This window comes from Coregonus lavaretus (genome assembly GCF_964263955.1).
Source record: "Coregonus lavaretus genome assembly, contig: HAP1_SCAFFOLD_686, whole genome shotgun sequence".
Lineage (NCBI taxonomy): Eukaryota > Metazoa > Chordata > Actinopteri > Salmoniformes > Salmonidae > Coregonus > Coregonus lavaretus.
This window is the reverse complement of record NW_028159244.1, coordinates 61,110-77,350: the sequence shown is the minus strand read 5'-3', so window position 1 is coordinate 77,350 and position 16,241 is coordinate 61,110. Positions and strand designations below refer to the sequence as shown.

Genomic DNA, 16,241 nt, shown 5'->3' with positions numbered 1-16,241 from the left:
GTCTCAGCCTCCAGTATTTATGCTGCAGTAGTTTATGTGTCGGGGGGCTGGGGTTAGTTGGTTATACCTGGAGTACTTCTCCTGTCTTATCCAGTGTCCTGTGTGAATTTAAGTATGCTCTCTCTAATTCTCTCGTTCTCTCTTTCTCTCTGAGAACCTGAGCCCTAGGACCATACGTCAGGACTACCGGGCATGATGACACCTTGCTGTCCCCAGTCCGCCTGGCCTTGCTGCTATTCCAGTTTCAACTGTTCTGCCTGCGGCTACGAAACCCCTACCTGTCCCAGACCTGCTGTTTTCAACTCTTAATGATCGGCTATGAAAAGCCAACTGAGAGACCTGAGCCCTAGGACCATACGTCGGGACTACCGGCCGTGGTGACTCCTTGCTGTCCCCAGTCCGCCTGGCCTTGCTGCTATTCCAGTTTCAACTGTTCTGCCTGCGGTTATGGAACCCCTACCTGTCCCAGACCTGCTGTTTTCAACTCTTAATGATCGGCTATGAAAAGCCAACTGAGATTTATTCCTGATTATTATTTGACCATGCTTGTCACTTATGAACATTTTTGAACATCTTGGCATGGTTCTGTTATAATCTCCACCCGGCACAGCCAGAAGAGGACTGGCCACCCCTCATAGCCTGGTTCCTCTCTAGGTTTCTTCCTAGGTTTTCGCCTTTCTAGGGAGTTTTTCCTAGCCACCGTGCTTCTACACCTGCATTACTAGCTGTTTGGGGTTTTAGGCTGGGTTTCTGTACAGCACTTCGAGATATTAGCTGATGTAAGAAGGGCTATATAAAATAAAATTGATTGATTGATTGATTGTAATGTTACTATGGTCTGTTCACCTTTACCTGCCAGGTGATGTTACTATGGTCTGTTCACCTTTACCTGGCCAGGTAATGTTACTATGGTCTGTTCATCTGTTTTACCTGGCCAGGTAATGTTACTATGGTCTGTTCACCTTTACCTGCCAGGTGAATATCAATACATGATGTACAGAATCTGTAACTGGGTCCACTCCAGGTAGAGGGCGTTCCATGACAATAAAGACATTGTGGTCATCTAAGGATCTCAATCTTTTCATTGGTCTAACAAACTCACCTCTTTAACACGCTTCCCTAAAGCAGTATCTCTAGGAGACAGTGGTTTATGGACCTGGCCTGCTTCAGACTACTATATGACCGTGTGTTATGTAATCATGTGAATGATTGTCAGAGCTCTTGTCAGGAACAGAGCAGAGGTCTATCAGTAACTGTAGAGGAAGTGTGTCCTCAGTTTACCCCATGGGGCCTGACCCAGCCCAGCCCAGCCCTGGCCAGATAAATACTGTATGTCCTCTTGTAGTACATCTAGTAGATAGTGCACAATCCAGGACATTGCACCTCAGTAATTCCACAGGACTATCAGGTGTTTTAGTATCTTAATCCATGTTGTTCTCCTGAATGAATCCCTGATAACCCATGTTGTTCTCCTGAATGAATCCCTGATAACCCATGTTGTTCTCCTGAATGAATCCCTGATAACCCATGTTGTTCTCCTGAATGAATCCCTGATAACCCATGTTGTTCTCCTGAATGAATCCCTGATAACCCATGTTGTTCTCCTGAATGAATCCCTGATAACCCATGTTGTTCTCCTGAATGAATCCCTGATAATCCATGTTGTTCTCCTGAATGAATCCCTGATAACCCATGTTGTTCTCCTGAATGAATCCCTGATAACACATGTTGTTCCCCTGAATGAATCCCTGATAACCCATGTTGTTCTCCTGAATGAATCCCTGATAACCCATGTTGTTCCCCTGAATGAATCCCTGATAACCCATGTTGTTCCCCTGAATGAATCCCTGATAACCCATGTTGTTCCCCTGAATGAATCCCTGATAACCCATGTTGTTCCCCTGAATGAATCCCTGATAACACATGTTGTTCTCCTGAATGAATCCCTGATAACCCATGTTGTTCCCCTGAATGAATCCCTGATAACACATGTTGTTCCCCTGAATGAATCCCTGATAACCCATGTTGTTCTCCTGAATGAATCCCTGATAACCCATGTTGTTCCCCTGAATGAATCCCTGATAACACATGTTGTTCTCCTGAATGAATCCCTGATAACCCATGTTGTTCTCCTGAATGAATCCCTGATAACCCATGTTGTTCTCCTGAATGAATCCCTGATAACCCATGTTGTTCTCCTGAATTAAGTGTCTTCAATATTATTTCCTGTTTTTTGTCTTTCGTAAAGATATAGGACAGTGATCAGTGCCTGTAGCCTGAAACCAGATCTGGCTGTTCTTCCCTATGGGGACCAAACTGAGGTAAGGGCTCACAGATATCCAGGTTTTGAGTCTTTCATTTGAAGCTAGAGCTCAGAATGTCTTTTGACTTTCATAGACAGGTGAACAGGGCACCAGACATGGACGGTACTGACTGGGTTTTTTCTGTAGAGCTTGTCTAACTGTATTATTTTACATTTTAGTCATTTAGCAGACGCTCTTATCCAGAGCGACTTACAGGAGCAATTAGGGTTAAGTGCCTTGCTTAAGGGCACATCGACAGATTTTTCACCTAGTCGGCTCTGGGATTAGAACCAGCGACCTTTCGGTTACTGGCACAACGCTCTTACCCACTAAGCTCCCTGCGACCCTGGTTATACAGTGCATTCGGAAAGTATTCAGACCCCTTGACTTTTTCCACATTTTGTTACTTTACAGCCTTATTCTAAAATTTATTAAATTGTTTTTTTCCCCCCTCATCAATCTACACACAATACCCCATAATGACAAAGCTAAAACAGGTTTTTAGAATTTTTTTCACATGTATTAACAATAAAAAACGAAAATATCACATTTACATAAGTATTCAGACTCTTTACTCAGTACTTTGTTGAAGCACCTTTGGCAGCGATTACAGCCTCGAGTCTTCTTGGGTATGACGCTACAAGCTTGGCACACCTGTATTTGGGTAGATTCTCCCATTCCTCTCTGCAGATCCTCTCAAGCTCTGTCAGGTTGGATGGGGAGCGTCGCTGCACAGCTATTTTCAGGTCTTTCCAGAGATGTTCGATCGGGTTCAAGTCCGGGCTCTGGCTGGGCCACTCAAGGAAATTCAGAGACTTGTCCCGAAGCCACTCCTGCGTTGTCTTGGCTGTGTGCTTAGGGTCGTTATCCTGTTGGAAGGTGAACCTTTGCCCCAGTCTGAGGTACTGAGCACTCTGGAGCAGGTTTTCATCAAGGATCTCTCTGTACTTTGCTCCGTTCATCTTTCCCTCGATCCTGACTAGTCTCCCAGTCCCTGCCGCTGAAAAACACCCCCACAGCATGATGCTGCCTACCACCATGCTTCACCGTAGGGATGGTGCCAGGTTTCCTCCAGACGTGACACTTGGCAGTCAGGCCAAAGAGTTCAATCTTGGTTTCATCAGACCAGAGAATCTTGTTTCTCATGGTGTGAGTGTCCTTTAGGTGCCTTTTGGCAAACTCCAAGCGGGCTGTCATGTGCCTTTTACTGAGGAGTGGCTTCCGTCTGGCCACTCTACCATAAAGGCCTGATTAGTGGAGTGCTGCAGAGATGGTTGTCCTTCTGGAAGGTTCTCCCATCTCCACAGAGGAACTATGGAGCTCTGTCAGAGTGACCATCAGGTTCTTGGTCACCTCCCTGACCAAAGCCCTTCTACCCCGATTGCTCAGTTTGGCCGGGCGGCCAGCTCTAGGAAGAGTCTTGGTGGTTCCAAACTTCTTCCATTTCAGAATGATGGAGGCCACTGTGTTCTTGGGGACCTTCAATGCTGCAGAAATGTTTTGGTACCCTTCCCCAGAGCTGTGCCTCGACACAATCCTGTCTCGGAGCTCTACGGACAATTCCTTCGACCTCATGGCTTGGTTTTTGCTCTGACATGTACTGTCAACTGTGGGACCTTATATAGACAGGTGTGTGCCTTTCCAAATCATGTCCAATCAATTGAATTTACCACAGGTGGACTCCAATCAAGTTGTAGAAACATCTCAAGGATGATCAATGGAAACAGGATGCACCTGAGCTCAATTTCGAGTCTCATAGCAAAGGGTCTGAATACTTATGTAAATAAGGTATTTCTGTTTTTAATTTTTAATACATTTGCAAAGATTTCTAAAAAACTATTTTTGCTTTGTCGTTATGGGGTATTGTGTGTAGATTGATGAGAAAAAAAAAATATTTAATCAATTTTAGAATAAGGCTGTAACGTAACAAAATGTGGAAAAAGTCAAGGGGTCTGAATACTTTCCGAAGGTGAGGTCCTGTAGATAGGTGAGTGATGTCTGAACCTGTACTGACTGGGTTGTATTGCTGGTTCTGTTCTGTAGATAGGAGAGTGATGTCTGAACCTGTACTGTACTGACTGGGTTGTATTGCTGGTTCTGTTCTGTAGATAGGAGAGCGAGGCCTGAACCTGTACTGACTGGGTTGTATTGCTGGTTCTGTTCTGTAGATAGGAGAGCGATGTCTGAACCTGTACTGACTGGGTTGTATTGCTGGTTCTGTTCTGTAGATAGGAGAGCGATGTCTGAACCTGTACTGACTGGGTTGTATTGCTGGTTCTGTTCTGTAGATAGGAGAGTGATGTCTGAACCTGTACTTTGTACTGACTGGGTTGTATTGCTGGTTCTGTTCTGTAGATAGGAGAGTGATGTCTGAACCTGTACTGACTGGGTTGTATTGCTGGTTCTGTTCTGTAGATAGGAGAGCGAGGCCTGAACCTGTACTGACTGGGTTGTATTGCTGGTTCTGTTCTGCAGATAGGAGAGCGATGTCTGAACCTGTACTGACTGGGTTGTATTGCTGGTTCTGTTCTGTAGATAGGAGAGTGATGTCTGAACCTGTACTGTACTGACTGGGTTGTATTGCTGGTTCTGTTCTGTAGATAGGAGAGCGAGGCCTGAACCTGTACTGACTGGGTTGTATTGCTGGTTCTGTTCTGTAGATAGGAGAGCGAGGCCTGAACCTGTACTGTACTGACTGGGTTGTATTGCTGGTTCTGTTCTGTAGATAGGAGAGCGAGGCCTGAACCTGTACTGACTGGGTTGTATTGCTGGTTCTGTTCTGTAGATAGGAGAGCGAGGCCTGAACCTGTACTGTACTGACTGGGTTGTATTGCTGGTTCTGTTCTGTAGATAGGAGAGCGAGGCCTGAACCTGTACTGACTGGGTTGTATTGCTGGTTCTGTTCTGTAGATAGGAGAACGAGGCCTGAACCTGTACTGACTGGGTTGTATTGCTGGTTCTGTTCTGTAGATAGGAGAGTGATGTCTGAACCTGTACTGTACTGACTGGGTTGTATTGCTGGTTCTGTTCTGTAGATAGGAGAGCGAGGCCTGAACCTGTACTGACTGGGTTGTATTGCTGGTTCTGTTCTGTAGATAGGAGAGCGATGTCTGAACCTGTACTGACTGGGTTGTATTGCTGGTTCTGTTCTGTAGATAGGAGAGCGAGGCCTGAACCTGTACTGACTGGGTTGTATTGCTGGTTCTGTTCTGTAGATAGGAGAGTGATGTCTGAACCTGTACTGTACTGACTGGGTTGTATTGCTGGTTCTGTTCTGTAGATAGGAGAGCGAGGCCTGAACCTGTACTGACTGGGTTGTATTGCTGGTTCTGTTCTGTAGATAGGAGAGCGAGGCCTGAACCTGTACTGACTGGGTTGTATTGCTGGTTCTGTTCTGTAGATAGGAGAGTGATGTCTGAACCTGTACTGTACTGACTGGGTTGTATTGCTGGTTCTGTTCTGCAGATAGGAGAGTGATGTCTGAACCTGTACTGACTGGGTTGTATTGCTGGTTCTGTTCTGTAGATAGGAGAGCGAGGCCTGAACCTGTACTGACTGGGTTGTATTGCTGGTTCTGTTCTGTAGATAGGAGAGTGATGTCTGAACCTGTACTGTACTGACTGGGTTGTATTGCTGGTTCTGTTCTGCAGATAGGAGAGTGATGTCTGAACCTGTACTGACTGGGTTGTATTGCTGGTTCTGTTCTGTAGATAGGAGAGCGAGGCCTGAACCTGTACTGACTGGGTTGTATTGCTGGTTCTGTTCTGTAGATAGGAGAGTGATGTCTGAACCTGTACTGTACTGACTGGGTTGTATTGCTGGTTCTGTTCTGTAGATAGGAGAGCGAGGCCTGAACCTGTACTGACTGGGTTGTATTGCTGGTTCTGTTCTGTAGATAGGAGAGCGAGGCCTGAACCTGTACTGACTGGGTTGTATTGCTGGTTCTGTTCTGTAGATAGGAGAGCGAGGCCTGAACCTGTACTGACTGGGTTGTATTGCTGGTTCTGTTCTGCAGATAGGAGAGCGAGGCCTGAACCTGTACTGTACTGACTGGGTTGTATTGCTGGTTCTGTTCTGTAGATAGGAGAGCGAGGCCTGAACCTGTACTGTACTGACTGGGTTGTATTGCTGGTTCTGTTCTGTAGATAGGAGAGCGAGGCCTGAACCTGTACTGACTGGGTTGTATTGCTGGTTCTGTTCTGTAGATAGGAGAGCGAGGCCTGAACCTGTCTGGTGGTCAGAAGCAGAGGATCAGTCTAGCCAGAGCGGTCTACTCCAACAAAGACATCTTCCTGCTGGACGACCCTCTGTCTGCTGTGGACGCCCACGTAGGGAAACACATCTTTGAGGAGTGCATCAAGAAGACACTGAAGGGGAAGAGTATCATCCTGGTCACCCATCAACTACAGGTAGAGAGTGACGGGTGGTTATGAGCTTACAGTTTGGTTGAACACTCAAATACAGTAGGTCAGTTTTCCTGATTATCTCACTAATTTAGGAATATACAGTATTTATTGCATCTTTCTCTTATAATCTAAAGACCTGTAGCCTTCTCCCTCTGAGTATATTCATGGTGTGTTCAGGAACTAGGGTTGCAAAACTTTTCCAGAGTTCCCAGATTTTTCACAGTTCCTGGCTGGAGGATTCTCTGAATATAGGAGGGAAAAGGGAATGGGAATCCTTCAACTGGGAATCCTTCAACTGGGAATCCTCCAACTGGGAATCCTCCAACTGGGAATCCTCCAACTGGGAATCCTCCAACTGGGAATCCTTCAACTGGGAATCCTCCAACTGGGAATCCTCCAACTGGGAATCCTCCAACTGGGAATATTTCAACTGGGAATCCTCCAACTGGGAATCCTTCAACTGGGAATATTTCAACTGGGAATCCTCCAACTGGGAATCCTTCAACTGGGAATCCTTCAACTGGGAATCCTTCAACTGGGAATCCTCCAACTGGGAATCCTTCAACTGGGAATCCTCCAACTGGGAATCCTCCAACTGGGAATCCTTCAACTGGGAATCCTTCAACTGGGAATCCTCCAACTGGGAATCCTCCAAATGGGAATCCTCCAACTGGGAATCCTCCAACTGGGAATCCTCCAACTGGGAATCCTTCAACTGGGAATCCTCCAACTGGGAATCCTCCAAATGGGAATCCTCCAACTGGGAATCCTCCAACTGGGAATCCTCCAACCAGGATATCTGAAAAACAGGGAGAAGAAAATCCAGAAGTTTAGAACCCCATCAGAAACACCCTAACAACAGCTAGAGAACAAATAAAATAAAATAACATGTATTTGTCACATGCTTCGTAAACAACAGGTGTAGACTAACAGTGAAATGCTTACTGACCGGCCCTTCCCAACAATGCAGAGAGAAAGAGAGAAAAATTATAGAAAAAATAATAACACAAGTAACATATACACAATGAGTAACGATAACTTGGCTTTATACACTGGGTACCAGTACTGAGTCAATGTGCAGGGGTACCAGGTAATAACATGGCTATATACACGGGATACCAGTACAGAGTCCATGTGCAGGGGTACCAGGTAATAACTTGGCGCTATACACGGGGTACCAGTACTGAGTCAATGTGCAGGGGTACCAGGTAATAACTTGGCTATATACACTGGGTACCAGTACTGAGTCAATGATAACATGGCTTTATACACTGGGTACCAGTACTGAGTCAATGTGCAGGGGTACCAGGTAATAACATGGCTATATACACGGGATACCAGTACAGAGTCCATGTGCAGGGGTACCAGGTAATAACATGGCTATATACACGGGGTACCAGTACTGAGTTGATGTGCAGGGGTACAAGGTAGCTGAGGTAGATATGTACATATAGGTAGGGGTAAAGGGACTAGGCAACAGGATAGATAATAGACAGTAGCAGCAGTATACTGTAGGTAGGGGTAAAGGGACTAGGCAACAGGATAGATAATAGACAGTAGCAGCAGTATACTGTAGGTAGGGGTAAAGTGACTAGACAACAGGATAGATAATAGACAGTAGCAGCAGTATACTGTAGGTAGGGGTAAAGTGACTAGACAACAGGATAGATAATAGACAGTAGCAGCAGTATACTGTAGGTAGGGGTAAAGTGACTAGACAACAGGATAGATAATAGACAGTAGCAGCAGTATACTGTAGGTAGGGGTAAAGTAACTAGACAACAGGATAGATAATAGACAGTAGCAGCAGTATACTGTAGGTAGGGGTAAAGTGACTAGACAACAGGATAGATAATAGACAGTAGCAGCAGTATACTGTAGGTAGGGGTAAAGTGACTAGACAACAGGATAGATAATAGACAGTAGCAGCAGTATACTGTAGGTAGGGATAAAGTGACTAGGCAACAGGATAGATAATAGACAGTAGCAGCAGTATACTGTAGGTAGGGGTAAAGTGACTAGACAACAGGATAGATAATAGACAGTAGCAGCAGTATACTGTAGGTAGGGGTAAAGTGACTAGGCAACAGGATAGATAATAAACTGTAGCAGCAGCGTATGTGATGAGTCAAAAGAGTTAGTGCAAAAAGGGTCAGTGCAGATAGTCCGGGTAATTACAGTATTTGGTTAACTATTCACAGTGCCTTCAGAAAGTATTCACACCCCTTGACTTTTTTCACATTTTGCTGTTACAGCCTGAATTTAAAATGGATAAAATTGAGATTATTTGGTCACTGGCCTACATACAATACTCCATAGTGTCAGTGTAGCACCGTCTAGTATCACAAGTCCTTTACCCCTCCCCAGAGAGACTCAACAAACACCACAGAGGATAGTAGCACCGTCTAGTATCACAAGTCCTTTACCCCTCCCCAGAGAGACTCAACAAACACCACAGAGGATAGTAGCACCGTCTAGTATCACACGTCCTTTACCCCTCCCCAGAGAGACTCAACAAACACCACATAGGATAGTAGCACTGTCTAGTATCACAAGTCCTTTACCCCTCCCCAGAGAGACTCAACAAACACCACAGAGGATAGTAGCACCGTCTAGTATCACACGTCCTTTACCCCTCCCCAGAGAGACTCAACAAACACCACAGAGGATAGTAGCACTGTCTAGTATCACAAGTCCTTTACCCCTCCCCAGAGAGACTCAACAAACACCACATAGGATAGTAGCACTGTCTAGTATCACAAGTCCTTTACCCCTCCCCAGAGAGACTCAACAAACACCACAGAGGATAGTAGCACTGTCTAGTATCACAAGTCCTTTACCCCTCCCCAGAGAGACTCAACAAACACCACATAGGATAGTAGCACTGTCTAGTATCACAAGTCCTTTACCCCTCCCCAGAGAGACTCAACAAACACCACAGAGGATAGTAGCACCGTCTAGTATCACACGTCCTTTACCCCTCCCCAGAGACTCAACAAACACCACATAGGATAGTAGCACTGTCTAGTATCACAAGTCCTTTACCCCTCCCCAGAGAGACTCAACAAACACCACAGAGGATAGTAGCACCGTCTAGTATCACAAGTCCTTTACCCCTCCCCAGAGAGACTCAACAAACACCACATAGGATAGTAGCACTGTCTAGTATCACAAGTCCTTTACCCCTCCCCAGAGAGACTCAACAAACACCACAGAGGATAGTAGCACCGTCTAGTATCACACGTCCTTTACCCCTCCCCAGAGACTCAACAAACACCACAGAGGATAGTAGCACCGTCTAGTATCACAAGTCCTTTACCCCTCCCCAGAGAGACTCAACAAACACCACAGAGGATAGTAGCACCGTCTAGTATCACACGTCCTTTACCCCTCCCCAGAGAGACTCAACAAACACCACAGAGGATAGTAGCACCGTCTAGTATCACAAGTCCTTTACCCCTCCCCAGAGAGACTCAACAAACACCACAGAGGATAGTAGCACCGTCTAGTATCACACGTCCTTTACCCCTCCCCAGAGACTCAACAAACACCACAGAGGATAGTAGCACCGTCTAGTATCACAAGTCCTTTACCCCTCCCCAGAGAGACTCAACAAACACCACAGAGGATAGTCAGGATGCCGGCTCGTCTGCCTCTTTTGCGCCGTCGCTTCCTCTTTCGAGTCCTGGGGAATAGGGCCTGGTTCAGATTATGCAGAACGTCCTGAGCTGCTGATTTAAGGCCTGGTCCAGATTATGCAGAACGTCTAGAGCTGCTGACTCGTTGAAATAGAGATTGTCATCCAAATCGAGGTTAGTGATCTCTGTTGTGATCTCCAGAAGCTGTTTTCGGTCATAGGAAATGATGGCGGAAACATAATGTACAAAAAAAGTAAAGATCAGTGTAAAAAAACCCCACAAAAACACAAAATTGTAAAATGGCTGCTATCCACTGCAGCGCCATCTTGTTTCCCAGGCCTCTTCCTAAGGAGTACCCATAACACACGTTACTTGTCCCTATCCCTGTCACTGCTTATTGTAAATGGCCTGGGCATCCCTCCCCATGTCCACCACTGCAGTAGAAGAGAGTGCACCGTCAAAGTTAACAAGTGTTCTCTTTGTCGCCCAGTCATGCAAACACAGCATGTACCTCCTCTGCCGTGTAAATGTTTAACCTGGACTCACAGGAGGTCGTTTTGGGGTTTTAAAACAAACAGTTAACGGCTTCCCACGTCAATATACACCACATTACCAAAAGTATGTGGACACCTGCTCCTCGAACATGTCATTCCAAAATCATGGGCATTAATATGGAGTTGGTCCCCCCCCTTTGCTGCTATAACAGCCTCCACTCTTCTGGAAAGGCTTTCCACTAGATGTTGGAACATTGCTGCGGGGACTTGCTTCAATTCAGCTACGAGCATTAGTGAGGTCGGTCACCTGATGTTGGGCAATTAGGCCTGGCTCGCAATCTGTGTTCCAATTCATCCCAAAGGTGTTCGATGGGGTTGAGGTCAGGGCTCTGTTCAGGCCAGTCAAGTTCTTCCACACCGATCTCGACAAACCATTTCTGTATGGACCTCGCTTTGTGCACGGGGGCATTGTCATGCTGAAACAGGAAAGGGCCTTCCCCAAACTGTTGCCACAAAGTTGGAAGCACAGAATCATCTAGAATGTCATTGTATGCTCTAGCGTTAAGATTTCCCTTCACTGGAACTAAGGGGCCTAGCCCGAACCATGAAAAACAGCCCCAGACCATTATTCCTCCTCCACCAAACTTTACAGTTGGCACAATGCATTGGGGCAGGTAGCGTTCTACTGGCATCCGCCAAACCCAGATTAGTCCGTACTGCCAAATGGTGAAGCGTGATTCATCACTCCAGAGAACATGTTACCACTGCTCCAGAGTCCAATGGTGGCGAGCTTTACACCACTCCAGCCGATGCTTGGCATTGCGCATGGTGATCTTAGGCTTGTGTGCAGCTGCTCGGCCATGGAAACCCATTTCATAAAGCTCCCGACGAACAGTTGTTGTGCTGACGTTGCTTCCAGAGGCAGTTTGAAACTCGGTAGTGAGTGTTGCAACCGAGGACAGATTATTTTTACGCGCTATGCGCTTCAGCACTCGGCAGTCCCGTACTGTGAGCTTGTGTGGCCTACCACTTCGCGGCTGAGCCGTTGTTGCTCCTAGACGTTTCAACTTCACAATAACAGCACTTACAGTTGACCGGGGCAGCTCTAGCAGGGCAGAAATGTGACGAACTGACTTGTTGGAAAGGTGGCATCCTGTGGCGGTGCCATGTTGAAAGTCACTGAGCGCTTCAGTAAGGCCATTCTACTGCCAATGTTTGTCTATGGAGATTGCATGGTTGTGTGCTCGATTTTATACACCTGTCAGCAACGGGTGTGGCTGAAATAGCTGAATCCACTAATTTGAAGGGGTGTATATGCAGTGGGGAGAACAAGTATTTAATACACTACCGATTTTGCAGGTTTTCCTACTTACAAAGCATGTAGAGGTCTGTAATTTTTATCATAGGTACACTTCAACTGTGAGAGACGGAATCTAAAACAAAAATCCAGAAAATCACATTGTATGATTTTAAAGTAATTAATTTGCATTTTATTGCATGACATAAGTATTTGATACATCAGAAACGCAGAACTTAATATTTGGTACAGAAACCTTTGTTTGCAATTACAGAGATCATACGTTTCCTGTAGGTCTTGACCAGGTTTGCACACACTGCAGCAGGGATTTTGGCCCACTCCTCCATACAGACCTTTTCCAGATCCTTCAGGTTTCGGGGCTGTCGCTGGGCAATACAGACTTTCAGCTCCCTCCAAAGATTTTCTATTGGGTTCAGGTCTGGAGACTGGCTAGGCCACTCCAGGACCTTGAGATGCTTCTTACGGAGCCACTCCTTAGTTGCCCTGGCCGTGTGTTTCGGGTCGTTGTCATGCTGGAAGACCCAGCCACGACCCATCTTCAATGCTCTTACTGAGGAAAGAGGTTGTTGGCCCAGATCTCGCGATACATGGCCCCATCCATCCTCCCCTCAATACGGTGCAGTCGTCCTGTCCCCTTTGCAGAAAAGCATCCCCAAAGAATGATGTTTCCACCTCCATGCTTCACGGTTGGGATGGTGTTCTTGGGGTTGTACTCATCCTTCTTATTCCTCCAAGCACGGCGAGTGGAGTTTAGACCAAAAAGCTCTATTTTTGTCTCATCAGACCACATTACCTTCTCCCATTCCTCCTCTGGATCATCCAGATGGTCATTGGTAAACTACAGACGGGCCTGGACATGCGCTGGCTTGAGCAGGGGGACCTTGCGTGCGCTGCAGGATTTTAATCCATGACGGCGTAGTGTGTTACTAATGGTTTTCTTTGAGACTGTGGTCCCAGCTCTCTTCAGGTCATTGACCAGGTCCTGCCGCGTAGTTCTGGGCTGATCCCTCACCTTCCTCATGATCATTGATGCTCCACGAGGTGAGATCTTGCATGGAGCCCCAGACCGAGGGTGATTGACCGTCATCTTGATCTTCTTCCATTTTCTAATAATTGCGCCAACAGTTGTTGCCTTCTCACCAAGCTGCTTGCCTATTGTCCTGTAGCCCATCCCAGCCTTGTGCAGGTCTACAATTTTATCCCTGATGTCCTTACACAGCTCTCTGGTCTTGGCCATTGTGGAGAGGTTGGAGTCTGTTTGATTGAGTGTGTGGACAGGTGTCTTTTATATAGGTAACGTGTTCAAACAGGTGCAGTTAATACAGGTAATGAGTGGAGAACAGGAGGGCTTCTTAAAGAAAAACTAACAGGTCTGTGAGAGCCGGAATTCTTACTGGTTGGTAGGTGATCAAATACTTATGTCATGCAATAAAATGCAAATTAATTACTTAAAAATCATACAATGTGATTTTCTGGATTTTTGTTTTAGATTCCGTCTCTCACAGTTGAAGTGTACCTATGATAAAAATTACAGACCTCTACATGCTTTGTAAGTAGGAAAACCTGCAAAATCGGCAGTGTATCAAATACTTGTTCTCCCCAATGTATAGTCTATAGCTGAATCCACTAAGTTGAAGGGATGTATATATAGTCTATAGCTGAATCCACTAAGTTGAAGGGGTGTATATATAGTCTATAGCTGAATCCACTAAGTTGAAGGGGTGTATATATAGTCTATAGCTGAATCCACTAAGTTGAAGGGGTGTATATATAGTCTATAGCTGAATCCACTAAGTTGAAGGGGTGTATATATAGTCTATAGCTGAATCCACTAAGTTGAAGGGGTGTATATATAGTCTATAGCTGAATCTACTAAGTTGAAGGGGTGTATATATAGTCTATAGCTGAATCCACTATGTTGAAGGGGTGTATATATAGTCTATAGCTGAATCCACTAAGTTGAAGGGGTGTATATATAGTCTATAGCTGAATCCACTAAGTTGAAGGGGTGTATATATAGTCTATAGCTGAATCCACTAAGTTGAAGGGGTGTATATATAGTCTATAGCTGAATCCACTAAGTTGAAGGGGTGTATATATAGTCTATAGCTGAATCCACTAAGTTGAAGGGGTGTATATATAGTCTATAGCTGAATCCACTAAGTTGAAGGGGTGTATATATAGTCTATAGCTGAATCCACTAAGTTGAAGGGGTGTATATATAGTCTATAGCTGAATCCACTAAGTTGAAGGGGTGTATATATAGTCTATAGCTGAATCCACTAAGTTGAAGGGGTGTATATATAGTCTATAGCTGAATCCACTAAGTTGAAGGGGTATATATATAGTCTATAGCTGAATCCACTAAGTTGAAGGGGTGTATATATAGTCTATAGCTGAATCCACTATGTTGAAGGGGTGTATATATAGTCTATAGCTGAATCCACTAAGTTGAAGGGGTGTATATATAGTCTATAGCTGAATCCACTAAGTTGAAGGGGTGTATATATAGTCTATAGCTGAATCCACTAATTTGAAGGGGTGTATATATAGTCTATAGCTGAATCCACTAAGTTGAAGGGGTGTATATATAGTCTATAGCTGAATCCACTAAGTTGAAGGGGTGTATATATAGTCTATAGCTGAATCCACTAAGTTGAAGGGGTGTATATATAGTCTATAGCTGAATCCACTAAGTTGAAGGGGTGTATATATAGTCTATAGCTGAATCCACTAAGTTGAAGGGGTGTATATATAGTCTATAGCTGAATCCACTAAGTTGAAGGGGTGTATATATAGTCTATAGCTGAATCCACTAAGTTGAAGGGGTGTATATATAGTCTATAGCTGAATCCACTAAGTTGAAGGGGTGTATATATAGTCTATAGCTGAATCCACTAAGTTGAAGGGGTGTATATATAGTCTATAGCTGAAGCCACTAAGTTGAAGGGGTGTATATATAGTCTATAGCTGAATCCACTAATTTGAAGGGGTGTATATATAGTCTATAGCTGAATCCACTAAGTTGAAGGGGTGTATATATAGTCTATAGCTGAATCCACTAAGTTGAAGGGGTGTATATATAGTCTATAGCTGAATCCACTAAGTTGAAGGGGTGTATATATAGTCTATAGCTGAATCCACTAAGTTGAAGGGGTGTATATATAGTCTATAGCTGAATCCCCTAAGTTGAAGGGGTGTATATATAGTCTATAGCTGAATCCACTAAGTTGAAGGGGTGTATATATAGTCTATAGCTGAATCCACTAAGTTGAAGGGGTGTATATATAGTCTATAGCTGAATCCACTAAGTTGAAGGGGTGTATATATAGTCTATAGCTGAATCCACTAAGTTGAAGGGGTGTATATATAGTCTATAGCTGAATCCACTAAGTTGAAGGGGTGTCCTTTCCCTTTCTCTCTCTGTGGTTCAGATTTATTTGAGTTTTTTCAGTTGACTAAGTTGTGGGTCACAAAGGGGATAAAAAAGGGTTTTATTTTATCCAAAGTGACAGAAAGAGGAACCCGATAGGGATATCCTCGCTCCCCTCCTCCAATTATTAACGTTACTATTCTCCTTTGTCTGCGCCTCCCTCCCTCTGTCTGTCTGTCTGTCTGTCTGTCTGTCTGTCTGTCTGTCTGTCTGTCTGTCTGTCTGTCTGTCTGTCTGTCTGTCTGTCTGTCTGTCTGTCTCTGTCTGTCTGTCTGTCTGTCTGTCTGTGTCTGTCTGTCTGTCTGTCTGTCTGTGTCTGTCTGTCTGTCTTTGTGTGTGTCAGTATCTGGAGTTCTGTGACGAGGTACTGGTGTTGGAGAGTGGAACGATTAAGGAGGCAGGGACACACAAAGCTCTGATGAAAGCTAAGGGCCGATACGCACAGATGATCAACAACTTCCAGATGGAGCATTCACAGGTAAGATTTCCCGTTATCCATCTCTACCTCTGGTATGGTTTCAGAGCCAATAGATACAGTCCGTGGGTTCAGCCAAGAGGAACTGTCTTAGTCATGTTTTATTATTCATTGACAGCAGCAACAATCCATTTCTCATCAATATCCAAGTACACCTAGAGGGGGCTATGTCCA

The 16,241-nt window shown here is 45.0% G+C and overlaps 1 protein-coding gene and 1 long non-coding RNA gene across 2 annotated transcripts in view; both read left to right on the top strand.

Moving 5' to 3' along the window:
• abcc12 (ATP-binding cassette, sub-family C (CFTR/MRP), member 12) overlaps window positions 1–16,241 on the top strand; it is a gene marked incomplete at its 5' end in the record, with an annotated part of 92,532 nt that overhangs the window by 51,276 nt on the left and 25,015 nt on the right. Inside the window, 3 exons of the mRNA XM_084197392.1 lie at window positions 2,249–2,321; window positions 6,509–6,712; window positions 15,936–16,070. Coding sequence (XP_084053518.1) covers window positions 2,249–2,321; window positions 6,509–6,712; window positions 15,936–16,070 — 412 coding nt within the window. The remainder of the gene's footprint in view (window positions 1–2,248; window positions 2,322–6,508; window positions 6,713–15,935; window positions 16,071–16,241) is intronic.
• On the top strand, window positions 823–1,062 carry LOC311123120. Its single transcript, XR_014612565.1, has 2 exons — window positions 823–859; window positions 939–1,062. It is a non-coding gene; the product is annotated as an uncharacterized lncRNA (long non-coding RNA).